The sequence below is a fragment of the Salvelinus alpinus genome, chromosome 12 (genome assembly GCF_045679555.1).
Source record: "Salvelinus alpinus chromosome 12, SLU_Salpinus.1, whole genome shotgun sequence".
Lineage (NCBI taxonomy): Eukaryota > Metazoa > Chordata > Actinopteri > Salmoniformes > Salmonidae > Salvelinus > Salvelinus alpinus.
The window spans coordinates 58760988-58786352 of NC_092097.1; the positions used below are offsets into that span (position 1 = coordinate 58760988).

Sequence of the window (25365 nt, forward strand, 5' to 3'; positions counted from 1 at the left end):
GACTGGCTGGCTGGGCTGCATTACTGGATCCATGTACACTGTCAACACAGTGTATAGTCCTAGCTCCTCTGTATAGTCCTAGCTCCTTCACTAGGTCTGAAGTATCACTCACAGCTCCTTCACTAGGTCTGAAGTAGAGGTCGACCGATTATGATTTTTCATAGCCGATACCGATTTATTGGAGGACCAAAAAAAGTAAATACCTATTATTCGGCCGATTTTATTAGTATTATTTTTTATATTTTTTATATACATCTTTGTAATAATGACAATTACAACAATACTGAATGAACACTTTTATTTTAACTTAATGTAATACATAAATAAAATCTATTTAGTCTCATAAATAATGAAACATGTTACATTTTGTTTAAATCATGCAAAAACAAAGTGTTGGAGAAGAAAGTAAAAGTGCAATATGTGCCATGTAAGAAAGCTAACGTTTCAGTTCCTTGCTCAGAACATGAGAACATATGAAAGCTGGTGGTTCCTTTAACATGAGTCTTCAGTATTCCCAGGTAAGAAGTTTTAGGTTGAAGTTATTATAGGAATTATAGGACTATTTCTCTCTATAGGATTTGTATTTCATGTACCTTTGACTATTGGATGTTCTTATAGGTACTATAGTATTGCCAGCCTAATCTCAGGAGTTGATAGGCTTGAAGTCATAAACAGCGCTGTGCTTCAAGCATTGCGAAGAGCTGCTGGCAAACGCAGTAAAGTTTGAATGAATGTTTACGAGCCTGCTGCTGCCTACCACCGCTCAGTCAGACTGCTCTAACAAATATGAAATCATAGACTTAATTATAATATAATAAACACACAGAAATACGAGCCTTTGGTCATTAATATGGTCAAATCCGGAAACGATCATTTCAAAAACAAAACATTTATTCTTTCAGTGAAATACGGAACCGTTCCGTATTTTATTGAACGGGTGGCAACCCTATGTCGAAATATTGCTGTTACATTGCACAACCTTCAATGTTATGTCATAATTATGTCAAATTCTGGCAAATTAATTAAGGTCTTTGTCTGGAAGAAATGGTCTTCACACAGTTCGCAACGAGCCAGGCGGCCCAAACTGCTGCATATACCCTGACACGAATGCGCTTTTGTTAAATCATCACCCGTTTGGCGAAGTAGGCTGTGATTCGATGATAAATTAACAGGCACCGCATTGATTATATGCAACGCAGGACAAGCTAGTTAACCTAGTAATATCATCAACCATGTGTAGTGAACTAGTGATTATGTTAAGATTGATTGTTTTTTATAAGATAAATGTAATGCTAGCCAGCAACTTACCATGGCTCCTTGGAAGCCATACCAGTCTGGTAGAGAGGGAAGCCATACCAGTCTGGTAGAGAGGGAAGCCATACCAGTCTGGTAGAGAGGGAAGCCATACCAGTCTGGTAGAGAGGGAAGCCATACCAGTCTGGTAGAGAGGGAAGCCATACCAGTCTGGTAGAGAGGGAAGCCATACCAGTCTGGTAGAGAGGGAAGCCATATCAGTCTGGTAGAGAGGGAAGCCATACCAGTTAGAGGGAAGCCATACCAGTTAGAGGGAAGCCATACCAGTTAGAGGGAAGCCATACCAGTTAGAGGGAAGCCATACCAGTTAGAGGGAAGCCATACCAGTCAGAGGGAAGCCATACCAGTCAGAGGGAAGCCATACCAGTCAGAGGGAAGCCATACCAGTCAGAGGGAAGCCATACCAGTCAGAGGGAAGCCATACCAGTCAGAGGGAAGCCATACCAGTCAGAGGGAAGCCATACCAGTCAGAGGGAAGCCATACCAGTCAGAGGGAAGCCATACCAGTCAGAGGGAAGCCATACCAGTCAGAGGGAAGCCATACCAGTCAGAGGGAAGCCATACCAGTCTGGTAGAAAGTCTGTTGTTTCTAGTCTAATGTGTTGTTTCTAATCTAATCCTTTTGTTTACAATGACTGGGTAGTCCGTCATTGTAAATATGAATTTGTTCTTAACTGACTTGCCTAGTTCAATAAAATAAAAAAATGATTGTGTTGTTTCTAATCTAATGTATTGTGGTGTTTCTAATGTATTGTGTTGTTTGTAATCTAATGTATTGTGTTGTTTCTAATCTAATGTATTGTGGTGTTTCTAATGTATTGTGTTGTTTGTAATCTAATGTATTGTAGTGTTTCTAATGTATTGTGTTTGTTGTCTGTAGGCAGGGAAACTGGCTGTAGACCGAGGCTGGGCCATCAATGTAGGTGAGTTCTGTCTCCTCTCCTTCTCATGGCTGTTCAGTTTCACTGCCAATTCACCTCCTAATTGACTCAGACAGTGAGTTGGAGTTTGGAGAGAGAGTGTTGTAGAATCAACTATTAAAGACTACTAGATCCCACTGGATTCTCCAATTACCTTGAATGAGCTACAGGACAAAATACAAACCCTCCAACCCAAAAAGGCCTGTGCTGTTGATGGTATCTTCAATGAAATGATAAAATATACAGACCACAAATTCCAATTGGCTTAAATACTAAAACTTTTTAACGTCATCCTCAGCTCTGGCATCTTCCCCAATATTTGGAACCAAGGACTGATCACCCCGATCCACAGAAGTGGAGACAAATTTGACCCCAATAACTACCGTGGGATATACATCAACAGTAACCTTGGGAAAATCCTCTGCATTATCATTACCAGCAGACTCGTACATTTCCTCAGTGAAAGCAATGTACTGAGCAAATGTCAAATAGGCTTTTTACCAAATTACCATACGACAGACCACATATTCACCCTGCACACCCTAATTGATAAACAAACAAACCAAAACAAAGGCAAAGTCTTCTCATGCTTTATTGATTTCAAAAAAGCTTTTGACTCAATTTGGCATGAGGGTCTGCTATACAAATTGATAACTTCCACAAAGCTGTGAACAATCTGAGAGACAAGGCCATCTATGCCATCAAAAATTAGCATACCCTCTGAGTTTCTTCCCTGTTTAACACCTGGTTTTTGGTGGATGGGACTACCAGCTCTCTGTAACTGTTTGAAGAGGTGTGATCAGACTCACTTAGGATGGGGGAGTCATCACACAGAGAGATCTTTTCCTGCTGTGTTCTCTCTTTGATCCTGTAAAAGTCCTGCTGGAACTGCATGAGGATGTCCTGCACCATTACTGTCCCAGACTTGTACATGTTGACAGAGGTTGTTTCAATTTCCTCAGTGTCTAGTATTCTGAGTTTCCATCCTGGGCTAATACCCTCTCTCTTGACATAGGGGTAGTGTACTCTTATAGCACTGTGCCATGCCAGGAGATGGTCTGTGTGGAATATTACGTTGCGTACGTTCCCCTCTTTGTGGCAGTCAGCAAATAGTGTCTCTGTATTGTCTTTGAGGTGTTTTTTGTTGTTGTTCTTCCGTGTTATTTTGAATATCCATGGGGTACTGTATTGTAATGACCCCTGGTCAGGGATAAGCCATTGGGGCTTCAAAGGCCTCTGCATTTGGGTGGGGGGCTATGAAAATCTGCTGCCATTGTTGGGCTCAAAAGTTTCTCTCTCTGTCTCTGTCTCTCTGTCTCTCTGTCTCTCTGTCTCTCTGTCTCTCTGTCTCTCTGTCTCTCTGTCTCTGTGTCTCTGTCTCTGTCTCTGTCTCTCTGTCTCTGTCTCTGTCTCTCTCTGTCTCTGTCTCTGTCTCTGTCTCTGTCTCTCTCTCTGTCTGTCTCTCTCAGGTGGGGGCTTCCACCATTGCTCCAGTGATAAAGGAGGAGGATTCTGTGCCTACGCCGACATCACCTTAGCTATCAAGGTAAGAACATTGCAACTATACTGAACAAAATATAAACGCAAACTGTAAAGTGTTGGTCCTCTGTTTCATGAGCTGAAATAAAAGATCACTGAAACTTTCCATATGTACAAAAAGCTTATTTTTCTCAAATTTGATGCACAAATTAGTTTACATCCCTGTTAGTGAGCATTCTCCTTTGCCAAGATAATCCATCCACCTGACAGGTGTGGCATATCAGCTGATTAAACAGTCATGTGAAATCCGTAGATCAGGGCCTAATGAATTTATTTAAATTGACTGATTTCCTTATATGAACTGTAACTCAGTAAAATCTTTGACATTTTTGCATGTTGCGTTTATATTTTTGTTCAGCATAGATTTGTCTACTATTCCACAATAACATGAATGTCTCATACATGACCGAGACAAAGGTAAAGAGTAATATGTCTGTTCTCCTGTCTGTGTCTGTTCTCCTATCTGTCTGTCTTTCTGTTTGCCTCCTGTCTGTCTGTTTCTGTCTGTTCTCCTCCTGTCTGTCTGGTCTGTCTGTTCTCCTGTCTGTCTGTTCACCTCCTGTGTGCCTGTCCGTCTATCTGTCTGTCCTAGTTTCTGTTTGAGAGGGTGGAGGGAATCTCCAGAGCCACCATCATAGATCTGGACGCACACCAGGTGAGTTGTCCTGAGATGGTCACTGTAACTGTCTCAGCATCCCAAATAGCATCCTGTCCACTGGGCCCACTCACCAGCATCACTGTAACTGTCTCAGCATCCCAAATAGCATCATGTCCACTGGGCCCACTCACCAGCATCACTGTAACTGTCTCAGCATCCCAGATAGCATCCTGTTCACTGGGCCCACTCACCAGCATCACTGTAACTGTCTCAGCATCCCAAATAGCATCATGTCCACTGGGCCCACTCACCAGCATCACTGTAACTGTCTCAGCATCCCAGATGGCATCATGTCCACTGGGCCCACTCACCAGCATCACTGTAACTGTCTCAGCATCCCAAATAGCATCCTGTTCACTGGGCCCACTCACCAGCATCACTGTAACAGCATCCCAAATAGCATCATGTCCACTGGGTCCACTCACCAGCATCACTGTAACTGTCTCAGCATCCCAAATAGCATCCTGTTCACTGGGCCCACTCACCAGCATCACTGTAACTGTCTCAGCATCCCAAATAGCATCATGTCCACTGGGCCCACTCACCAGCATCACTGTAACTGTCTCAGCATCCCAAATAGCATCATGTCCACTGGGCCCACTCACCAGCATCACTGTAACTGTCTCAGCATCCCAAATAGCATCCTGTTCACTGGGCCCACTCACCAGCATCACTGTAACTGTCTCAGCATCCCAAATAGCATCATGTCCACTGGGCCCACTCACCAGCATCACTGTAACTGTCTCAGCATCCCAAATAGCACCCTGTCCACTGGGCCCACTCACCAGCATCACTGTAACTGTCTCAGTATCCCAGATAGCATCCTGTTCACTGGGCCCACTCACCAGCATCACTGTAACTGTCTCAGCATCCCAAATAGCATCATGTCCACTGGGCCCACTCACCAGCATCACTGTAACTGTCTCAGCATCCCAAATAGCATCCTGTTCACTGGGCCCACTCACCAGCATCACTGTAACAGCATCCCAAATAGCATCATGTCCACTGGGCCCACTCACCAGCATCACTGTAACTGTCTCAGCATCCCAAATAGCATCATGTCCACTGGGCCCACTCACCAGCATCACTGTAACTGTCTCAGCATCCCAAATAGCATCATGTCCACTGGGCCCACTCGCCAGCATCACTGTAACTGTCTCAGCATCCCAAATAGCATCATGTCCACTGGGCCCACTCACCAGCATCACTGTAACTGTCTCAGCATCCCAAATAGCATCCTGTTCACTGGGCCCACTCACCAGCATCACTGTAACTGTCTCAGCATCCCAAATAGCATCATGTCCACTGGGCCCACTCACCAGCATCACTGTAACTGTCTCAGCATCCCAAATAGCATCCTGTTCACTGGGCCCACTCACCAGCATCACTGTAACTGTCTCAGCATCCCAAATAGCATCCTGTCCACTGGGCCCACTCACCAGCATCACTGTAACTGTCTCAGCATCCCAAATAGCATCCTGTCCACTGGGCCCACTCACCAGCATAACTGTAACTGTCTCAGCATCCCAAATAGCATCCTGTTCACTGGGCCCACTCACCAGCATCACTGTAACTGTCTCAGCATCCCAAATAGCATCCTGTTCACTGGGCCCACTCACCAGCATCACTGTAACTGTCTCAGCATCCCAAATAGCATCATGTCCACTGGGCCCAGTCACCAGCATCACTGTAACTGTAACAGCATCCCAAATATCATCCTGTTCACTGGGTCCACTCACCAGCATCACTGTAACTGTCTCAGCATCCCAAATAGCATCATGTCCACTGGGCCCACTCACCAGCATCACTGTAACTGTCTCAGCATCCTGTTCACTGGGCCCACTCACCAGCATCACTGTAACTGTCTCAGCATCCCAAATAGCATCCTGCGTCACTGGGCCCACTCACCAGCATCACTGTAACTGTCTCAGCATCCCAAATAGCATCCTGTTCACTGGGCCCACTCACCAGCATCACTGTAACTGTCTCAGCATCCCAAATAGCATCCTGCGTCACTGGGCCCACTCACCAGCATCACTGTAACTGTCTCAGCATCCCAAATAGCATCATGTCCACTGGGCCCACTCACCAGCATCACTGTAACTGTCTCATCATCCCAGATAGCATCATGTCCACTGGGCCCACTCACCAGCATCACTGTAACTGTCTCAGCATCCCAAATAGCATCAGCCATGACACAGCTTCCAGACACGATAATGTAAAACTGACAGCAGCCATGACACAGCTTCCAGACACGGTAATGTAAAACTGACAGCAGCCATGACACAGCTTCCAGACACGATAATGTAAAACTGACAGCAGCCATGACAGCTTCCAGACACGGTAATGTAAAACTGACAGCAGCCATGACACAGATTCCAGACACGATAATGTAAAACTGACAGCAGCCATGACAGCTTCCAGACACGATAATGTAAAACTGACAACAGCCATGACAGCTTCCAGACACGATAATGTAAAACTGACAGCAGCCATGACACAGCTTCCAGACACGATAATGTAAAACTGACAGCAGCCATGACACAGCTTCCAGACACGGTAATGTAAAACTGACAGCAGCCATGACAGCTTCCAGACACGATAATGTAAAACTGACAGCAGCCATGACACAGCTTCCAGACACGATAATGTAAAACTGACAGCAGCCATGACACAGCTTCCAGACACGGTAATGTAAAACTGACAGCAGCCATGACACAGCTTCCAGACACGATAATGTAAAACTGACAGCAGCCATGACAGCTTCCAGACACGATAATGTAAAACTGACAGCAGCCATGACACAGCTTCCAGACACGGTAATGTAAAACTGACAGCAGCCATGACAGCTTCCAGACACGATAATGTAAAACTGACAGCAGCCATGACACAGCTTCCAGACACGATAATGTAAAACTGACAGCAGCCATGACACAGCTTCCAGACACGGTAATGTAAAACTGACAGCAGCCATGACACAGCTTCCAGACACGATAATGTAAAACTGACAGCAGCCATGACAGCTTCCAGACACGATAATGTAAAACTGACAGCAGCCATGACACAGCTTCCAGACACGGTAATGTAAAACTGACAGCAGCCATGACACAGCTTCCAGACACGATAATGTAAAACTGACAGCAGCCATGACACAGCTTCCAGACACGATAATGTAAAACTGACAGCAGCCATGACAGCTTCCAGACACGGTAATGTAAAACTGACAACAGCCACGACAGCTTCCAGACACTAGTGGACAGATCGAGAAACAGAAGGATATGAAGAGTGATGGAGAGGCATTGCCTTTTGGATGAGTGTCATTTTAACCGAAACATCTTTGGACGGACGGCAACATGATTTAACCCTCATCTCACCCTGTCACTCTGTCAGCAGGTAACATATAATAATATCAGGGATGCTAAAGGGTCTCTGTGTAGACTGGCTCTGACATCACTTCCTCTTTCTGCCTAGGGGAACGGTCATGAGCGTGACTTCCTGGATGACAGACGTGTTTTCATCATGGACGTCTACAACCGATATATCTACCCTGGAGACGGATATGCAAAGAGTAAGATACCTCTAATGTCTGACCACTAACCTATGACCCCTAACCCTCTACAACGGATACATCTACCCTGGAGACGGATATGCAAAGAGTAAGATACCTCTAATGTCTGACCACTAACCTATGACCCCTAACCCTCTACAACCGATACATCTACCCTGGAGACGGATATGCAAAGAGTAAGATACCTCTAATGTCTGACCACTGACCTATGACCCCTAACCCTCTACAACGGATACATCTACCCTGGAGATGGTTACCCTAAGAGTAAGGCACCTGAAAATGATCTCCATATTGTTTTTTGGGGGTACTAAATTGGATATTGTGTTTTGATATGTGGACGAGGCCACTGGACTATGAAATCAATAGTGGTTCGATAATATTCTTAGTGTGTTGCTGTATAGAATAGTGGTTGGATTGTTGTGTCCCACAGGGGGCAGACTCTGACCTGTCCCACTCTGACCTGTCCCACTCTGCTGCCTAAAGAGATTTCTCTGCTCTGACTCTCTTCTTCTTTTTTTTTTCTTTTTTTTTTTTCACCTTTATTTAACCAGGTAGGCTAGTTGAGAACAAGTTCTCATTTGCAACTGCGACCTGGCCAAGATAAAGCATAGCAGTGTGAACAGACAACAACACAGAGTTACACATGGAGTAAACAATAAACAAGTCAATAACATGGTAGAAAAAAAGAAAAAAAGAGAATCTATATACAATGTGTGCAAAAGGCATGAGGAGGTAGGCAATAAATCAGATAATTACAATTTAGCAGATTAACACTGGAGTGGTAAATCATCAGATGATCATGTGCAAGTAGAGATACTGGTGTGCAAAAAAAGCAGAAAAGGAAATAAAATCAGTATGGGGATGAGGTAGGTAAATTGGGTGGGCTATATACCGATGGACTATGTACAGCTGCAGCGATCGGTTAGCTGCTCGGATAGCAGATGTTTAAAGTTGTTGAGGGAGATAAAAGTCTCCAACTTCAGAGATTTTTGCAATTCGTTCCAGTCGCAGGCAGCAGAGAACTGGAAGGAAAGGCGTCCAAATGAGGTTTTGGCTTTAGGGATGATCAGTGAGATACACCTGCTAGAGCGCGTGCTACGGGTGGGTGTAGCCATCGTGACCAGTGAACTGAGATAAGGCGGCACTTTACCTAGCATAGCCTTGTAGATGACCTGGAGCCAGTGGGTCTGACGGCGAACATGTAGCGAGGGCCAGCCGACTAGGGCATACAGGTCGCAGTGGTGGGTCGAATAAGGTGCTTTAGTAACAAAACGGATGGCACTGTGATAAACTGCATCCAGTTTGCTGAGTAGAGTATTGGAAGCCATTTTGTAGATGACATCGCCGAAGTCGAGGATCGGTAGGATAGTCAGTTTCACTAGGGTGAGTTTGGCGGCGTGAGTGAAGGAGGCTCTGTTGCGAAATAGAAAGCCGACTCTAGATCTGATTTTGGATTGGAGATGTGTGATATGAGTCTGGAAGGAGAGTTTGCAGTCTAGCCAGACACCTAGGTACTTATAGATGTCCACATATTCTAGGTCAGAACCGTCCAGGGTGGTGATGCTAGTCGGGCGTGCGGGTGCAGGCAGCGAACGGTTGAAGAGCATGCATTTGGTTTTACTAGCGTTTAAGAGCAGTTGGAGGCCACGGAAGGAGTGTTGAATGGCATTGAAGCTCGTTTGGAGGTTGGTTATCACAGTGTCCAAAGAAGGGCCAGAAGTATACAGAATGGTGTCGTCTGCGTAGAGGTGGATCAGGGAATCGCCCGCAGCAAGAGCAACATCATTGATATATACAGAGAAAAGAGTCGGCCCGAGAATTGAACCCTGTGGTACCCCCATAGAGACTGCCAGAGGACCGGACAGCATGCCTTCCGATTTGACGCACTGAACTCTGTCTGCAAAGTAGTTGGTGAACCAGGCAAGGCAGTCATTAGAAAAACCGAGGCTACTGAGTCTGCCGATAAGAATATGGTGATTGACAGAGTCGAAAGCCTTTGCTAGGTCGATGAAGACGGCAGCACAGTACTGTCTTTTATCGATGCCGGTTATGATATCATTTAGTACCTTGAGCGTGGCTGAAGTGCACCCGTGACCGGCTCGGAAACCGGATTGCACAGCGGAGAAGGTACGGTGGGATTCGAGATGGTCAGTGATCTGTTTGTTGACTTGGCTTTCGAAGACCTTAGATAGGCAGGGCAGGATGGATATAGGTCTGTAACAGTTTGGGTCCAGGGTGTCTCCCCCTTTGAAGAGGGGGATGACCGCGGCAGCTTTCCAATCCTTGGGGATCTCAGATGATACGAAGGAGAGGTTGAACAGGCTGGTAATAGGGGGTGCGACAATGGCGGCGGACAGTTTCAGAAATAGGGGGTCCAGATTGTCAAGCCCAGCTGATTTGTATGGGTCCAGGTTTTCCAGCTCTTTCAGAACATCTGCTATCTGGATTTGGGTAAAGGAGAAGCTGGGGAGGCTTGGGCGAGTAGCAGCGGGGGGGGGGGGCTGTTGGCCAAGGTTGGAGTCGCCAGGAGGAAGGCATGGCCAGCCATTGAGAAATGCTTGTTGAAGTCTTCGATCATCACGGATTTATCGGTGGTGACCGTGTTACCTAGCCTCAGTGCAGTGGGCAGCTGGGAGGAGGTGCTCTTGTTCTCCATGGACTTTACAGTATCCCAGAACTTTTTGGAGTTAGAGCTACAGGATGCAAATTTCTGCTTGAAAAAGCTGGCCTTTGCTTTCCTGACTGACTGCGTGTATTGGTTCCTGACTTCCCTGAACAGTTGCATATCGCGTGGGCTCTTCGATGCTATTGCAGTTCGCCACAGGATGTTTTTGTGCTGGTCGAGGGCAGTCAGGTCTGGAGTGAACCAAGGGCTATATCTGTTCTTAGTTCTGCATTTTTTGAACGGAGCATGCTTGTCTAATATGGTGAGGAAGTAACTTTTAAAGAATGACCAGGCATCCTCAACTGACGGGATGAGGTCAATATCCATCCAGGGTACCCGGGCCAGGTCGATTAGAAAGGCCTGCTCGCAGAAGTGTTTTAGGGAGCGTTTGATAGTGATGAGGGGTGGTCGTTTGACCGCGGACCCGCAGCGGATACAGGCAATGAGGCAGTGATCGCTGAGATCTTGATTGAAGACAGCAGAGGTGTATTTGGAGGGCAGGTTGGTCAGGATAATGTCTATTAGGGTGCCCATGCTGACGGATTTAGGGTTGTACCTGGTAGGTTCCTTGATGATTTGTGTGAGATTGAGGGCATCTAGCTTAGATTGTAGGACTGCCGGGGTGTTAAGCATATCCCAGTTTAGGTCACCTAACAGAACAAACTCTGAAGCTAGATGGGGAGCGATCAATTCACAGATGGTGTCCAGGGCACAGCTGGGAGCTGAGGGGGGTCGGTAGCAGGCGGCAACAGTGAGAGACTTATTTCTGGAGAGATTAATTTTTAAAATTAGAAGTTCGAACTGTTTGGGCATAGACCTGGAAAGTATGACAGAACTTTGCAGGCTATCTCTGCAGTAGATTGCAACTCCTCCCCCTTTGGCAGTTCTATCTTGACGGAAAGTGTTATAGTTGGGTATGGAAATCTCAGAATTTTTGGTGGCCTTCCTAAGCCAGGATTCAGACACGGCAAGGACATCAGGGTTGGCAGAGTGTGCTAAAGCGGTGAGTAAGACAAACTTAGGGAGGAGGCTTCTGATGTTGACATGCATGAGGCCAAGGCTTTTTCGATCACAGAAGTCAACAAATGAGGGTGCCTGGGGACATGCAGGGCCTGGGTTAACCTCCACATCACCCGAGGAACAGAGGAGTAGTAGGATGAGGGTGCGGCTAAAGGCTATCAAAACTGGTCGCCTAGAGCGTTGGAGACAAGGAATAAAAGGAGCAGATTTATGGCCGTGGTAGAATAGATTCTGGGCATAATGTGCAGACAGGGGTATGGTGGGGCACGGGTACAGCGGAGGCAAGCCCAGGCACTGGGTGATGATAAGAGAGGTTGTATCTCTGGACATGCTGGTCTCAATGGGTGAGGTCACCGCATGTGTGGGGGGTGGGACAAAGGGGGTATCAGAGGTACGGAGAGTGGAACTACGGGGTCCATTGCAAACCAAAACAATGATAACTATGATAACTAGCCTGAACAACAGTATACAAGGCATATTGATATTTGGCAGAGACATACAGTAAGGCATAAAGTGATTACAGGTCTTGATTGGGAGAGCTAGCTAAAACAACAGGTGAGATAACAGCAGCTAGTCAGCTAACACAGCAACAGCAGGTAAAAATGGCGACGACTAGGCAGAGAGGGTCGGATTAACTACACACAGAGCCTGAGTTAAAACACAGAGCCGACAGATAAAACACAAGTAAACAGAATGGAGTACCGTAAATTAATGGACTCTTCCTCTACCTGAAGACATAACTGTGTTCTCTGACTCTTCCTCTACCTGAAGACATAAATATGTTCTCTGACTCTACCTGAAGACATAACTGTGTTCTCTGACTCTTCCTCTACCTGAAGACATAACTGTGTTCTCTGACTCTTCCTCTTCCTGAAGACATAACTGTGTTCTCTGACTCTTCCTCTACCTGAAGACATAACTGTGTTCTCTGACTCTTCCTCTACCTGAAGACATAACTGTGTTCTCTGACTCTTCCTGAAGACATAACTGTGTTCTCTGACTCTTCCTGAAGACATAACTGTGTTCTCTGACTCTTCCTGAAGACATAACTGTGTTCTCTGACTCTTCCTCTTTCTGAAGACATAACTGTGTTCTCTGACTCTTCCTGAAGACATAACTGTGTTCTCTGACTCTTCCTGAAGACATAACTGTGTTCTCTGACTCTACCTGAATACATAACTGTGTTCTCTGACTCTACCTGAAGACATAACTGTGTTCTCTGACTCTTCCTCTTCCTGAAGACATAACTGTGTTCTCTGACTCTTCCTCTACCTGAAGACATAACTGTGTTCTCTGACTCTTCCTGAAGACATAACTGTGTTCTCTGACTCTTCCTGAAGACATAACTGTGTTCTCTGACTCTTCCTGAAGACATAACTGTGTTCTCTGACTCTTCCTGAAGACATAACTGTGTTCTCTGACTCTACCTGAATACATAACTGTGTTCTCTGACTCTACCTGAAGACATAACTGTGTTCTCTGACTCTTCCTCTTCCTGAAGACATAACTGTGTTCTCTGACTCTTCCTGAAGACATAACTGTGTTCTCTGACTCTTCCTCTTCCTGAAGACATAACTGTGTTCTCTGACTCTTCCTCTACCTGAAGACATAACTGTGTTCTCTGACTCTTCCTGAAGACATAACTGTGTTCTCTGACTCTTCCTCTACCTGAAGACATAACTGTGTTCTCTGACTCTTCCTCTACCTGAAGACATAACTGTGTTCTCTGACTCTTCCTGAAGACATAACTGTGTTCTCTGACTCTTCCTCTTCCTGAAGACATAACTGTCTTCTCTGACTCTTCCTGAAGACATAACTGTGTTCTCTGACTCTACCTGAAGACATAACTGTGTTCTCTGACTCTTCCTCTTCCTGAAGACATAACTGTGTTCTCTGACTCTACCTGAAGACATAACTGTGTTCTCTGACTCTTCCTGAAGACATAACTGTGTTCTCTGACTCTTCCTCTTCCTGAAGACATAACTGTGTTCTCTGACTCTTCCTCTTCCTGAAGACATAACTGTGTTCTCTGACTCTTCCTGAAGACATAACTGTGTTCTCTGACTCTTCCTGAAGACATAACTGTGTTCTCTGACTCTTCCTGAAGACATAACTGTGTTCTCTGACTCTTCCTCTTCCTGAAGACATAACTGTGTTCTCTGACTCTTCCTGAAGACATAACTGTGTTCTCTGACTCTACCTGAAGACATAACTGTGTTCTCTGACTCTTCCTGAAGACATAACTGTGTTCTCTGACTCTTCCTCTTCCTGAAGACATAACTGTGTTCTCTGACTCTTCCTGAAGACATAACTGTGTTCTCTGACTCTACCTGAAGACATAACTGTGTTCTCTGACTCTACCTGAAGACATAACTGTGTTCTCTGACTCTTCCTCTTCCTGAAGACATAACTGTGTTCTCTGACTCTTCCTCTTCCTGAAGACATAACTGTGTTCTCTGACTCTTCCTCTTCCTGAAGACATAACTGTGTTCTCTGACTCTTCCTCTTCCTGAAGACATAACTGTGTTCTCTGACTCTTCCTGAAGACATAACTGTGTTCTCTGACTCTTCCTCTTCCTGAAGACATAACTGTGTTCTCTGACTCTTCCTCTACCTGAAGACATAACTGTGTTCTCTGACTCTTCCTCTACCTGAAGACATAACTGTGTTCTCTGACTCTACCTCTTCCTGAAGACATAACTGTCTTCTCTGACTCTTCCTGAAGACATAACTGTGTTCTCTGACTCTTCCTCTTCCTGAAGACATAACTGTCTTCTCTGACTCTTCCTGAAGACATAACTGTGTTCTCTGACACTTCCTGAAGACATAACTGTGTTCTCTGACTCTTCCTCTTCCTGAAGACATAACTGTCTTCTCTGACTCTTCCTGAAGACATAACTGTGTTCTCTGACTCTACCTGAAGACATAACTGTGTTCTCTGACTCTTCCTCTTCCTGAAGACATAACTGTGTTCTCTGACTCTACCTGAAGACATAACTGTGTTCTCTGACTCTACCTGAAGACATAACTGTCTTCTCTGACTCTTCCTGAAGACATAACTGTGTTCTCTGACTCTACCTGAAGACATAACTGTGTTCTCTGACTCTTCCTCTTCCTGAAGACATAACTGTGTTCTCTGACTCTTCCTGAAGACATAACTGTGTTCTCTGACTCTACCTGAAGACATAACTGTGTTCTCTGACTCTTCCTGAAGACATAACTGTGTTCTCTGACTCTACCTGAAGACATAACTGTGTTCTCTGACTCTACCTGAAGACATAACTGTGTTCTCTGACTCTTCCTGAAGACATAACTGTGTTCTCTGACTCTACCTGAAGACATAACTGTGTTCTCTGACTCTTCCTGAAGACATAACTGTGTTCTCTGACTCTACCTGAAGACATAACTGTGTTCTCTGACTACCTGAAGACATAACTGTGTTCTCTGACTCTTCCTGAAGACATAACTGTGTTCTCTGACTCTTCCTGAAGACATAACTGTGTTCTCTGACTCTACCTGAAGACATAACTGTGTTCTCTGACTACCTGAAGACATAACTGTGTTCTCTGACTCTTCCTGAAGACATAACTGTGTTCTCTGACTCTTCCTGAAGACATAACTGTGTTCTCTGACTCTTCCTGAAGACATAACTGTGTTCTCTGACTCTACCTGAAGACATAACTGTGTTCTCTGACTCTTCCTCTACCTGAAGACATAACTGTGTTCTCTGACTCTACCTGAAGACATAACTGTGTTCTCTGACTCTTCCTGAAGACATAACTGTGTTCTCTGACTCTACCTGAAGACATAACTGTGTTCTCTGACTCTACCTGAAGACATAACTGTGTTCTCTGACTCTACCTGAAGACATAACTGTGTTCTCTGACTCTACCTGAAGACATAACTGTGTTCTCTGACTACCTGAAGACATAACTGTGTTCTCTGACTCTTCCTGAAGACATAACTGTGTTCTCTGACTCTTCCTGAAGACATAACTGTGTTCTCTGACTCTTCCTGAAGACATAACTGTGTTCTCTGACTCTACCTGAAGACATAACTGTGTTCTCTGACTCTACCTGAAGACATAACTGTGTTCTCTGACTCTTCCTCTACCTGAAGACATAACTGTGTTCTCTGACTCTACCTGAAGACATAACTGTGTTCTCTGACTCTTCCTGAAGACATAACTGTGTTCTCTGACTCTACCTGAAGACATAACTGTGTTCTCTGACTCTACCTGAAGACATAACTGTGTTCTCTGACTCTTCCTCTTCCTGAAGACATAACTGTGTTCTCTGACTCTTCCTGAAGACATAACTGTGTTCTCTGACTCTACCTGAAGACATAACTGTGTTCTCTGACTCTACCTGAAGACATAACTGTGTTCTCTGACTCTTCCTCTACCTGAAGACATAACTGTGTTCTCTGACTCTACCTGAAGACATAACTGTGTTCTCTGACTCTACCTGAAGACATAACTGTCTTCTCTGACTCTTCCTGAAGACATAACTGTGTTCTCTGACTCTACCTGAAGACATAACTGTGTTCTCTGACTCTTCCTGAAGACATAACTGTGTTCTCTGACTCTACCTGAAGACATAACTGTGTTCTCTGACTCTACCTGAAGACATAACTGTGTTCTCTGACTACCTGAAGACATAACTGTGTTCTCTGACTCTTCCTGAAGACATAACTGTGTTCTCTGACTCTACCTGAAGACATAACTGTGTTCTCTGACTCTACCTGAAGACATAACTGTGTTCTCTGACTCTACCTGAAGACATAACTGTGTTCTCTGACTCTACCTGAAGACATAACTGTGTTCTCTGACTCTACCTGAAGACATAACTGTGTTCTCTGACTACCTGAAGACATAACTGTGTTCTCTGACTCTACCTGAAGACATAACTGTGTTCTCTGACTCTACCTGAAGACATAACTGTGTTCTCTGACTCTACCTGAAGACATAACTGTGTTCTCTGACTACCTGAAGACATAACTGTGTTCTCTGACTCTACCTGAAGACATACCTGTGTTCTCTGACTCTTCCTCTACCTGAAGACATAACTGTGTTCTCTGACTCTACCTGAAGACATAAATGTGTTCTCTGACTCTACCTGAAGACATAACTGTGTTCTCTGACTCTTCCTCTACCTGAAGACATAACTGTGTTCTCTGACTCTTCCTCTACCTGAAGACATAACTGTGTTCTCTGACTCTACCTGAAGACATAACTGTGTTCTCTGACTCTTCCTCTACCTGAAGACATAACTGTGTTCTCTGACTCTTCCTGAAGACATAACTGTGTTCTCTGACTCTTCCTCTACCTGAAGACATAACTGTGTTCTCTGACTCTTCCTGAAGACATAACTGTGTTCTCTGACTCTACCTGAAGACATAACTGTGTTCTCTGACTCTACCTGAAGACATAACTGTGTTCTCTGACTCTACCTGAAGACATAACTGTGTTCTCTGACTCTACCTGAAGACATAACTGTGTTCTCTGACTCTACCTGAAGACATAACTGTGTTCTCTGACTCTTCCTCTACCTGAAGACATAACTGTGTTCTCTGACTCTACCTGAAGACATAACTGTGTTCTCTGACTCTTCCTCTACCTGAAGACATAACTGTGTTCTCTGACTCTTCCTCTACCTGTAGACATAACTGTGTTCTCTGACTCTTCCTCTACCTGAAGACATAACTGTGTTCTCTGACTCTTCCTCTTCCTGAAGACATAACTGTGTTCTCTGACTCTTCCTGAAGACATAACTGTGTTCTCTGACTCTTCCTCTACCTGAAGACATAACTGTGTTCTCTGACTCTTCCTGAAGACATAACTGTGTTCTCTGACTCTTCCTGAAGACATAACTGTGTTCTCTGACTCTTCCTCTACCTGAAGACATAACTGTGTTCTCTGACTCTTCCTCTTCCTGAAGACATAACTGTGTTCTCTGACTCTTCCTCTTCCTGAAGACATAACTGTGTTCTCTGACTCTTCCTCTTCCTGAAGACATAACTGTGTTCTCTGACTCTTCCTCTACCTGAAGACATAACTGTGTTATCTGACTCTACCTGAAGACATAACTGTGTTCTCTGACTCTTCCTCTACCTGAAGACATAACTGTGTTCTCTGACTCTTCCTCTACCTGAAGACATAACTGTGTTATCTGACTCTACCTGAAGACATAACTGTGTTCTCTGACTCTTCCTCTTCCTGAAGACATAACTGTGTTCTCTGACTCTTCCTCTACCTGAAGACATAACTGTGTTATCTGACTCTACCTGAAGACATAACTGTGTTCTCTGACTCTTCCTCTTCCTGAAGACATAACTGTGTTCTCTGACTCTTCCTCTACCTGAAGACATAACTGTGTTATCTGACTCTACCTGAAGACATAACTGTGTTCTCTGACTCTACCTGAAGACATAACTGTGTTCTCTGACTCTTCCTCTTCCTGAAGACATAACTGTGTTCTCTGACTCTTCCTCTTCCTGAAGACATAACTGTGTTCTCTGACTCTTCCTCTTCCTGAAGACATAACTGTGTTCTCTGACTCTTCCTCTTCCTGAAGACATAACTATGTTCTCTGACTCTTCCTCTACCTGAAGACATAACTGTGTTCTCTGACTCTTCCCCTTCCTGAAGACATAACTGTGTTCTCTGACTCTTCCTCTTCCTGAAGACATAACTGTGTTCTCTGACTCTACCTGAAGACATAACTGTGTTCTCTGACTCTACCTGAAGACATAACTGTGTTCTCTGACTCTTCCTCTACCTGAAGACATAACTGTGTTCTCTGACTCTTCCTGAAGACATAACTGTGTTCTCTGACTCTACCTGAAGACATAACTGTGTTCTCTGACTCTTCCTCTACCTGAAGACATAACTGTGTTCTCTGACTCTTCCTCTACCTGAAGACATAACTGTGTTCTCTGACTCTTCCTCTACCTGAAGACATAACTGTGTTCTCTGACTCTTCCTCTTCCTGAAGACATAACTGTGTTCTCTGACTCTTCCTCTACCTGAAGACATAACTGTGTTATCTGACTCTACCTGAAGACATAACTGTGTTCTCTGACTCTTCCTCTTCCTGAAGACATAACTGTGTTCTCTGACTCTTCCTCTACCTGAAGACATAACTGTGTTATCTGACTCTACCTGAAGACATAACTGTGTTCTCTGACTCTACCTGAAGACATAACTGTGTTCTCTGACTCTTCCTCTTCCTGAAGACATAACTGTGTTCTCTGACTCTTCCTCTTCCTGAAGACATAACTGTGTTCTCTGACTCTTCCTCTTCCTGAAGACATAACTGTGTTCTCTGACTCTTCCTCTTCCTGAAGACATAACTATGTTCTCTGACTCTTCCTCTACCTGAAGACATAACTGTGTTCTCTGACTCTTCCTCTTCCTGAAGACATAACTGTGTTCTCTGACTCTTCCTCTTCCTGAAGACATAACTGTGTTCTCTGACTCTTCCTCTACCTGAAGACATAACTGTGTTCTCTGACTCTACCTGAAGACATAACTGTGTTCTCTGACTCTACCTGAAGACATAACTGTGTTCTCTGACTCTTCCTCTTCCTGAAGACATAACTGTGTTCTCTGACTCTTCCTCTACCTGAAGACATAACTGTGTTCTCTGACTCTTCCTCTTCCTGAAGACATAACTATGTTCTCTGACTCTTCCTCTTCCTGAAGACATAACTGTGTTCTCTGACTCTTCCTCTTCCTGAAGACATAACTGTGTTCTCTGACTCTTCCTCTTCCTGAAGACATAACTGTGTTCTCTGACTCTTCCTCTTCCTGAAGACATAACTGTGTTCTCTGACTCTTCCTCTTCCTGAAGACATAACTGTGTTCTCTGACTCTTCCTCTTCCTGAAGACATAACTGTGTTCTCTTCCTCTTCCTGAAGACATAACTGTGTTCTCTGACTCTTCCTCTACCTGAAGACATAACTGTGTTCTCTGACTCTTCCTGAAGACATAACTGTGTTCTCTGACTCTTCCTCTACCTGAAGACATAACTGTGTTCTCTGACTCTTCCTCTTCCTGAAGACATAACTGTGTTCTCTGACTCTTCCTCTTCCTGAAGACATAACTGTGTTCTCTTCCTCTTCCTGAAGACATAACTGTGTTCTCTGACTCTTCCTCTACCTGAAGACATAACTGTGTTCTCTTCCTCTTCCTGAAGACATAACTGTGTTCTCTGACTCTTCCTCTTCCTGAAGACATAACTGTGTTCTCTGACTCTTCCTCTACCTGAAGACATAACTGTGTTCTCTGACTCTTCCTCTACCTGAAGACATAACTGTGTTCTCTGACTCTACCTGAAGACATAACTGTGTTCTCTGACTCTTCCTCTACCTGAAGACATAACTGTGTTCTCTTCCTCTACCTGAAGACATAACTGTGTTCTCTGACTCTTCCTCTACCTGAAGACATAACTGTGTTCTCTGACTCTTCCTCTTCCTGAAGACATAACTGTGTTCTCTGACTCTTCCTCTACCTGAAGACATAACTGTGTTCTCTTCCTCTTCCTGAAGACATAACTGTGTTCTCTGACTCTTCCTCTTCCTGAAGACATAACTGTGTTCTCTTCCTCTTCCTGAAGACATAACTGTGTTCTCTGACTCTTCCTCTACCTGAAGACATAACTGTGTTCTCTTCCTCTACCTGAAGACATAACTGTGTTCTCTTCCTCTACCTGAAGACATAACTGTGTTCTCTGACTCTTCCTCTACCTGAAGACATAACTGTGTTCTCTGACTCTTCCTCTTCCTGAAGACATAACTGTGTTCTCTGACTCTTCCTGAAGACATAACTGTGTTCTCTTCCTCTACCTGAAGACATAACTGTGTTCTCTGACTCTTCCTCTACCTGAAGACATAACTGTGTTCTCTGACTCTTCCTCTTCCTGAAGACATAACTGTGTTCTCTGACTCTTCCTCTTCCTGAAGACATAACTGTGTTCTCTGACTCTTCCTCTTCCTGAAGACATAACTGTGTTCTCTGACTCTTCCTCTTCCTGAAGACATAACTGTGTTCTCTGACTCTTCCTCTTCCTGAAGACATAACTGTGTTCTCTTCCTCTTCCTGAAGACATAACTGTGTTCTCTGACTCTTCCTCTTCCTGAAGACATAACTGTGTTCTCTGACTCTTCCTGAAGACATAACTGTGTTCTCTGACTCTTCCTCTACCTGAAGACATAACTGTGTTCTCTGACTCTACCTGAAGACATAACTGTGTTCTCTGACTCTTCCTCTTCCTGAAGACATAACTGTGTTCTCTGACTCTTCCTCTACCTGAAGACATAACTGTGTTCTCTGACTCTACCTGAAGACATAACTGTGTTCTCTGACTCTTCCTGAAGACATAACTGTGTTCTCTTCCTCTACCTGAAGACATAACTGTGTTCTCTTCCTCTTCCTGAAGACATAACTGTGTTCTCTGACTCTTCCTCTTCCTGAAGACATAACTGTGTTCTCTTCCTCTACCTGAAGACATAACTGTGTTCTCTTCCTCTTCCTGAAGACATAACTGTGTTCTCTGACTCTTCCTCTACCTGAAGACATAACTGTGTTCTCTGACTCTACCTGAAGACATAACTGTGTTCTCTGACTCTTCCTCTTCCTGAAGACATAACTGTGTTCTCTGACTCTTCCTCTTCCTGAAGACATAACTGTGTTCTCTGACTCTACCTGAAGACATAACTGTGTTCTCTGACTCTTCCTCTACCTGAAGACATAACTGTGTTCTCTGACTCTTCCTCTACCTGAAGACATAACTGTGTTCTCTGACTCTACCTGAAGACATAACTGTGTTCTCTGACTCTTCCTCTTCCTGAAGACATAACTGTGTTCTCTGACTCTTCCTCTTCCTGAAGACATAACTGTGTTCTCTGACTCTACCTGAAGACATAACTGTGTTCTCTGACTCTTCCTCTACCTGAAGACATAACTGTGTTCTCTGACTCTACCTGAAGACATAACTGTGTTCTCTGACTCTTCCTCTACCTGAAGACATAACTGTGTTCTCTGACTCTTCCTCTACCTGAAGACATAACTGTGTTCTCTGACTCTTCCTCTACCTGAAGACATAACTGTGTTCTCTGACTCTTCCTCTTCCTGAAGACATAACTGTGTTCTCTGACTCTTCCTCTACCTGAAGACATAACTGTGTTCTCTGACTCTTCCTCTACCTGAAGACATAACTGTGTTCTCTGACTCTTCCTCTTCCTGAAGACATAACTGTGTTCTCTGACTCTACCTCTTCCTGAAGACATAACTGTCTTCTCTGACTCTACCTGAAGACATAACTGTCTTCTCTGACTCTTCCTGAAGACATAACTGTGTTCTCTGACTCTTCCTCTTCCTGAAGACATAACTGTGTTCTCTGACTCTTCCTCTTCCTGAAGACATAACTGTGTTCTCTGACTCTACCTGAAGACATAACTGTGTTCTCTGACTCTACCTGAAGACATAACTGTGTTCTCTGACTACCTGAAGACATAACTGTGTTCTCTGACTCTTCCTCTACCTGAAGACATAACTGTGTTCTCTGACTCTTCCTCTACCTGAAGACATAACTGTGTTCTCTGACTCTACCTGAAGACATAACTGTGTTCTCTGACTCTTCCTCTACCTGAAGACATAACTGTGTTCTCTGACTCTTCCTCTACCTGAAGACATAACTGTGTTCTCTGACTCTACCTGAAGACATAACTGTGTTCTCTGACTCTTCCTCTTCCTGAAGACATAACTGTGTTCTCTGACTCTACCTGAAGACATAACTGTGTTCTCTGACTCTTCCTCTACCTGAAGACATAACTGTGTTCTCTGACTCTTCCTTTACCTGAAGACATAACTGTGTTCTCTGACTCTTCCTCTTCCTGAAGACATAACTGTGTTCTCTGACTCTTCCTCTTCCTGAAGACATAACTGTGTTCTCTTCCTCTTCCTGAAGACATAACTGTGTTCTCTGACTCTTCCTCTACCTGAAGACATAACTGTGTTCTCTGACTCTTCCTCTTCCTGAAGACATAACTGTGTTCTCTGACTCTACCTGAAGACATAACTGTGTTCTCTGACTCTTCCTCTACCTGAAGACATAACTGTGTTCTCTGACTCTTCCTCTACCTGAAGACATAACTGTGTTCTCTGACTCTTCCTCTACCTGAAGACATAACTGTGTTCTCTGACTCTACCTGAAGACATAACTGTGTTCTCTGACTCTTCCTCTTCCTGAAGACATAACTGTGTTCTCTGACTCTACCTGAAGACATAACTGTGTTCTCTGACTCTTCCTCTTCCTGAAGACATAACTGTGTTCTCTGACTCTTCCTCTACCTGAAGACATAACTGTGTTCTCTGACTCTACCTGAAGACATAACTGTGTTCTCTGACTCTTCCTCTACCTGAAGACATAACTGTGTTCTCTGACTCTACCTGAAGACATAACTGTGTTCTCTTCCTCTACCTGAAGACATAACTGTGTTCTCTGACTCTTCCTCTTCCTGAAGACATAACTGTGTTCTCTGACTCTTCCTCTTCCTGAAGACATAACTGTGTTCTCTGACTCTTCCTGAAGACATAACTGTGTTCTCTGACTCTACCTGAAGACATAACTGTGATCTCTGACTCTTCCTCTTCCTGAAGACATAACTGTGTTCTCTGACTCTACCTGAAGACATAACTGTGTTCTCTGACTCTTCCTCTACCTGAAGACATAACTGTGTTCTCTGACTCTTCCTCTACCTGAAGACATAACTGTGTTCTCTGACTCTTCCTCTTCCTGAAGACATAACTGTGTTCTCTGACTCTTCCTCTTCCTGAAGACATAACTGTGTTCTCTTCCTCTTCCTGAAGACATAACTGTGTTCTCTGACTCTTCCTCTACCTGAAGACATAACTGTGTTCTCTGACTCTACCTGAAGACATAACTGTGTTCTCTGACTCTACCTGAAGACATAACTGTGTTCTCTGACTCTTCCTCTACCTGAAGACATAACTGTGTTCTCTGACTCTTCCTCTACCTGAAGACATAACTGTGTTCTCTGACTCTTCCTCTACCTGAAGACATAACTGTGTTCTCTGACTCTTCCTCTACCTGAAGACATAACTGTGTTCTCTGACTCTACCTGAAGACATAACTGTGTTCTCTGACTCTACCTGAAGACATAACTGTGTTCTCTGACTCTTCCTCTACCTGAAGACATAACTGTGTTCTCTGACTCTTCCTCTTCCTGAAGACATAACTGTGTTCTCTGACTCTTCCTCTACCTGAAGACATAACTGTGTTCTCTGACTCTACCTGAAGACATAACTGTGTTCTCTGACTCTTCCTCTACCTGAAGACATAACTGTGTTCTCTGACTCTACCTGAAGACATAACTGTGTTCTCTGACTCTTCCTCTACCTGAAGACATAACTGTGTTCTCTGACTCTTCCTCTACCTGAAGACATAACTGTGTTCTCTGACTCTTCCTCTTCCTGAAGACATAACTGTGTTCTCTGACTCTTCCTCTTCCTGAAGACATAACTGTGTTCTCTGACTCTTCCTCTTCCTGAAGACATAACTGTGTTCTCTGACTCTTCCTCTTCCTGAAGACATAACTGTGTTCTCTGACTCTTCCTCTTCCTGAAGACATAACTGTGTTCTCTGACTCTTCCTCTTCCTGAAGACATAACTGTGTTCTCTTCCTCTTCCTGAAGACATAACTGTGTTCTCTGACTCTTCCTCTTCCTGAAGACATAACTGTGTTCTCTGACTCTTCCTCTTCCTGAAGACATAACTGTGTTCTCTTCCTCTTCCTGAAGACATAACTGTGTTCTCTGACTCTTCCTCTTCCTGAAGACATAACTGTGTTCTCTGACTCTTCCTCTTCCTGAAGACATAACTGTGTTCTCTGACTCTTCCTCTACCTGAAGACATAACTGTGTTCTCTGACTCTTCCTCTTCCTGAAGACATAACTGTGTTCTCTGACTCTTCCTCTTCCTGAAGACATAACTGTGTTCTCTTCCTCTTCCTGAAGACATAACTGTGTTCTCTGACTCTTCCTCTTCCTGAAGACATAACTGTGTTCTCTGACTCTTCCTCTTCCTGAAGACATAACTGTGTTCTCTGACTCTTCCTCTTCCTGAAGACATAACTGTGTTCTCTGACTCTTCCTCTTCCTGAAGACATAACTGTGTTCTCTGACTCTTCCTCTTCCTGAAGACATAACTGTGTTCTCTGACTCTTCCTCTTCCTGAAGACATAACTGTGTTCTCTTCCTCTTCCTGAAGACATAACTGTGTTCTCTGACTCTTCCTCTTCCTGAAGACATAACTGTGTTCTCTGACTCTTCCTCTTCCTGAAGACATAACTGTGTTCTCTTCCTCTTCCTGAAGACATAACTGTGTTCTCTGACTCTTCCTCTTCCTGAAGACATAACTGTGTTCTCTGACTCTTCCTCTACCTGAAGACATAACTGTGTTCTCTGACTCTTCCTGAAGACATAACTGTGTTCCTTCCTCTTCCTGAAGACATAACTGTGTTCTCTGACTCTTCCTCTTCCTGAAGACATAACTGTGTTCTCTGACTCTTCCTCTACCTGAAGACATAACTGTGTTCTCTGACTCTTCCTGAAGACATAACTGTGTTCTCTGACTCTTCCTCTACCTGAAGACATAA

The 25365-nt window shown here is 44.3% G+C and overlaps 1 protein-coding gene across 2 annotated transcripts in view; it reads left to right on the forward strand.

The window, feature by feature from the left end:
* The window catches only part of hdac11 (histone deacetylase 11), a 39255-nt gene that overhangs the window by 8571 nt on the left and 5319 nt on the right, over positions 1-25365 (forward strand). For both annotated transcript variants that reach the window (XM_071336959.1, XM_071336958.1), the window contains exons 5-8: positions 2195-2237; positions 3704-3780; positions 4366-4428; positions 7903-7999. In XM_071336959.1, coding sequence (XP_071193060.1) covers positions 2195-2237; positions 3704-3780; positions 4366-4428; positions 7903-7999 — 280 coding nt within the window. The remainder of the gene's footprint in view (positions 1-2194; positions 2238-3703; positions 3781-4365; positions 4429-7902; positions 8000-25365) is intronic.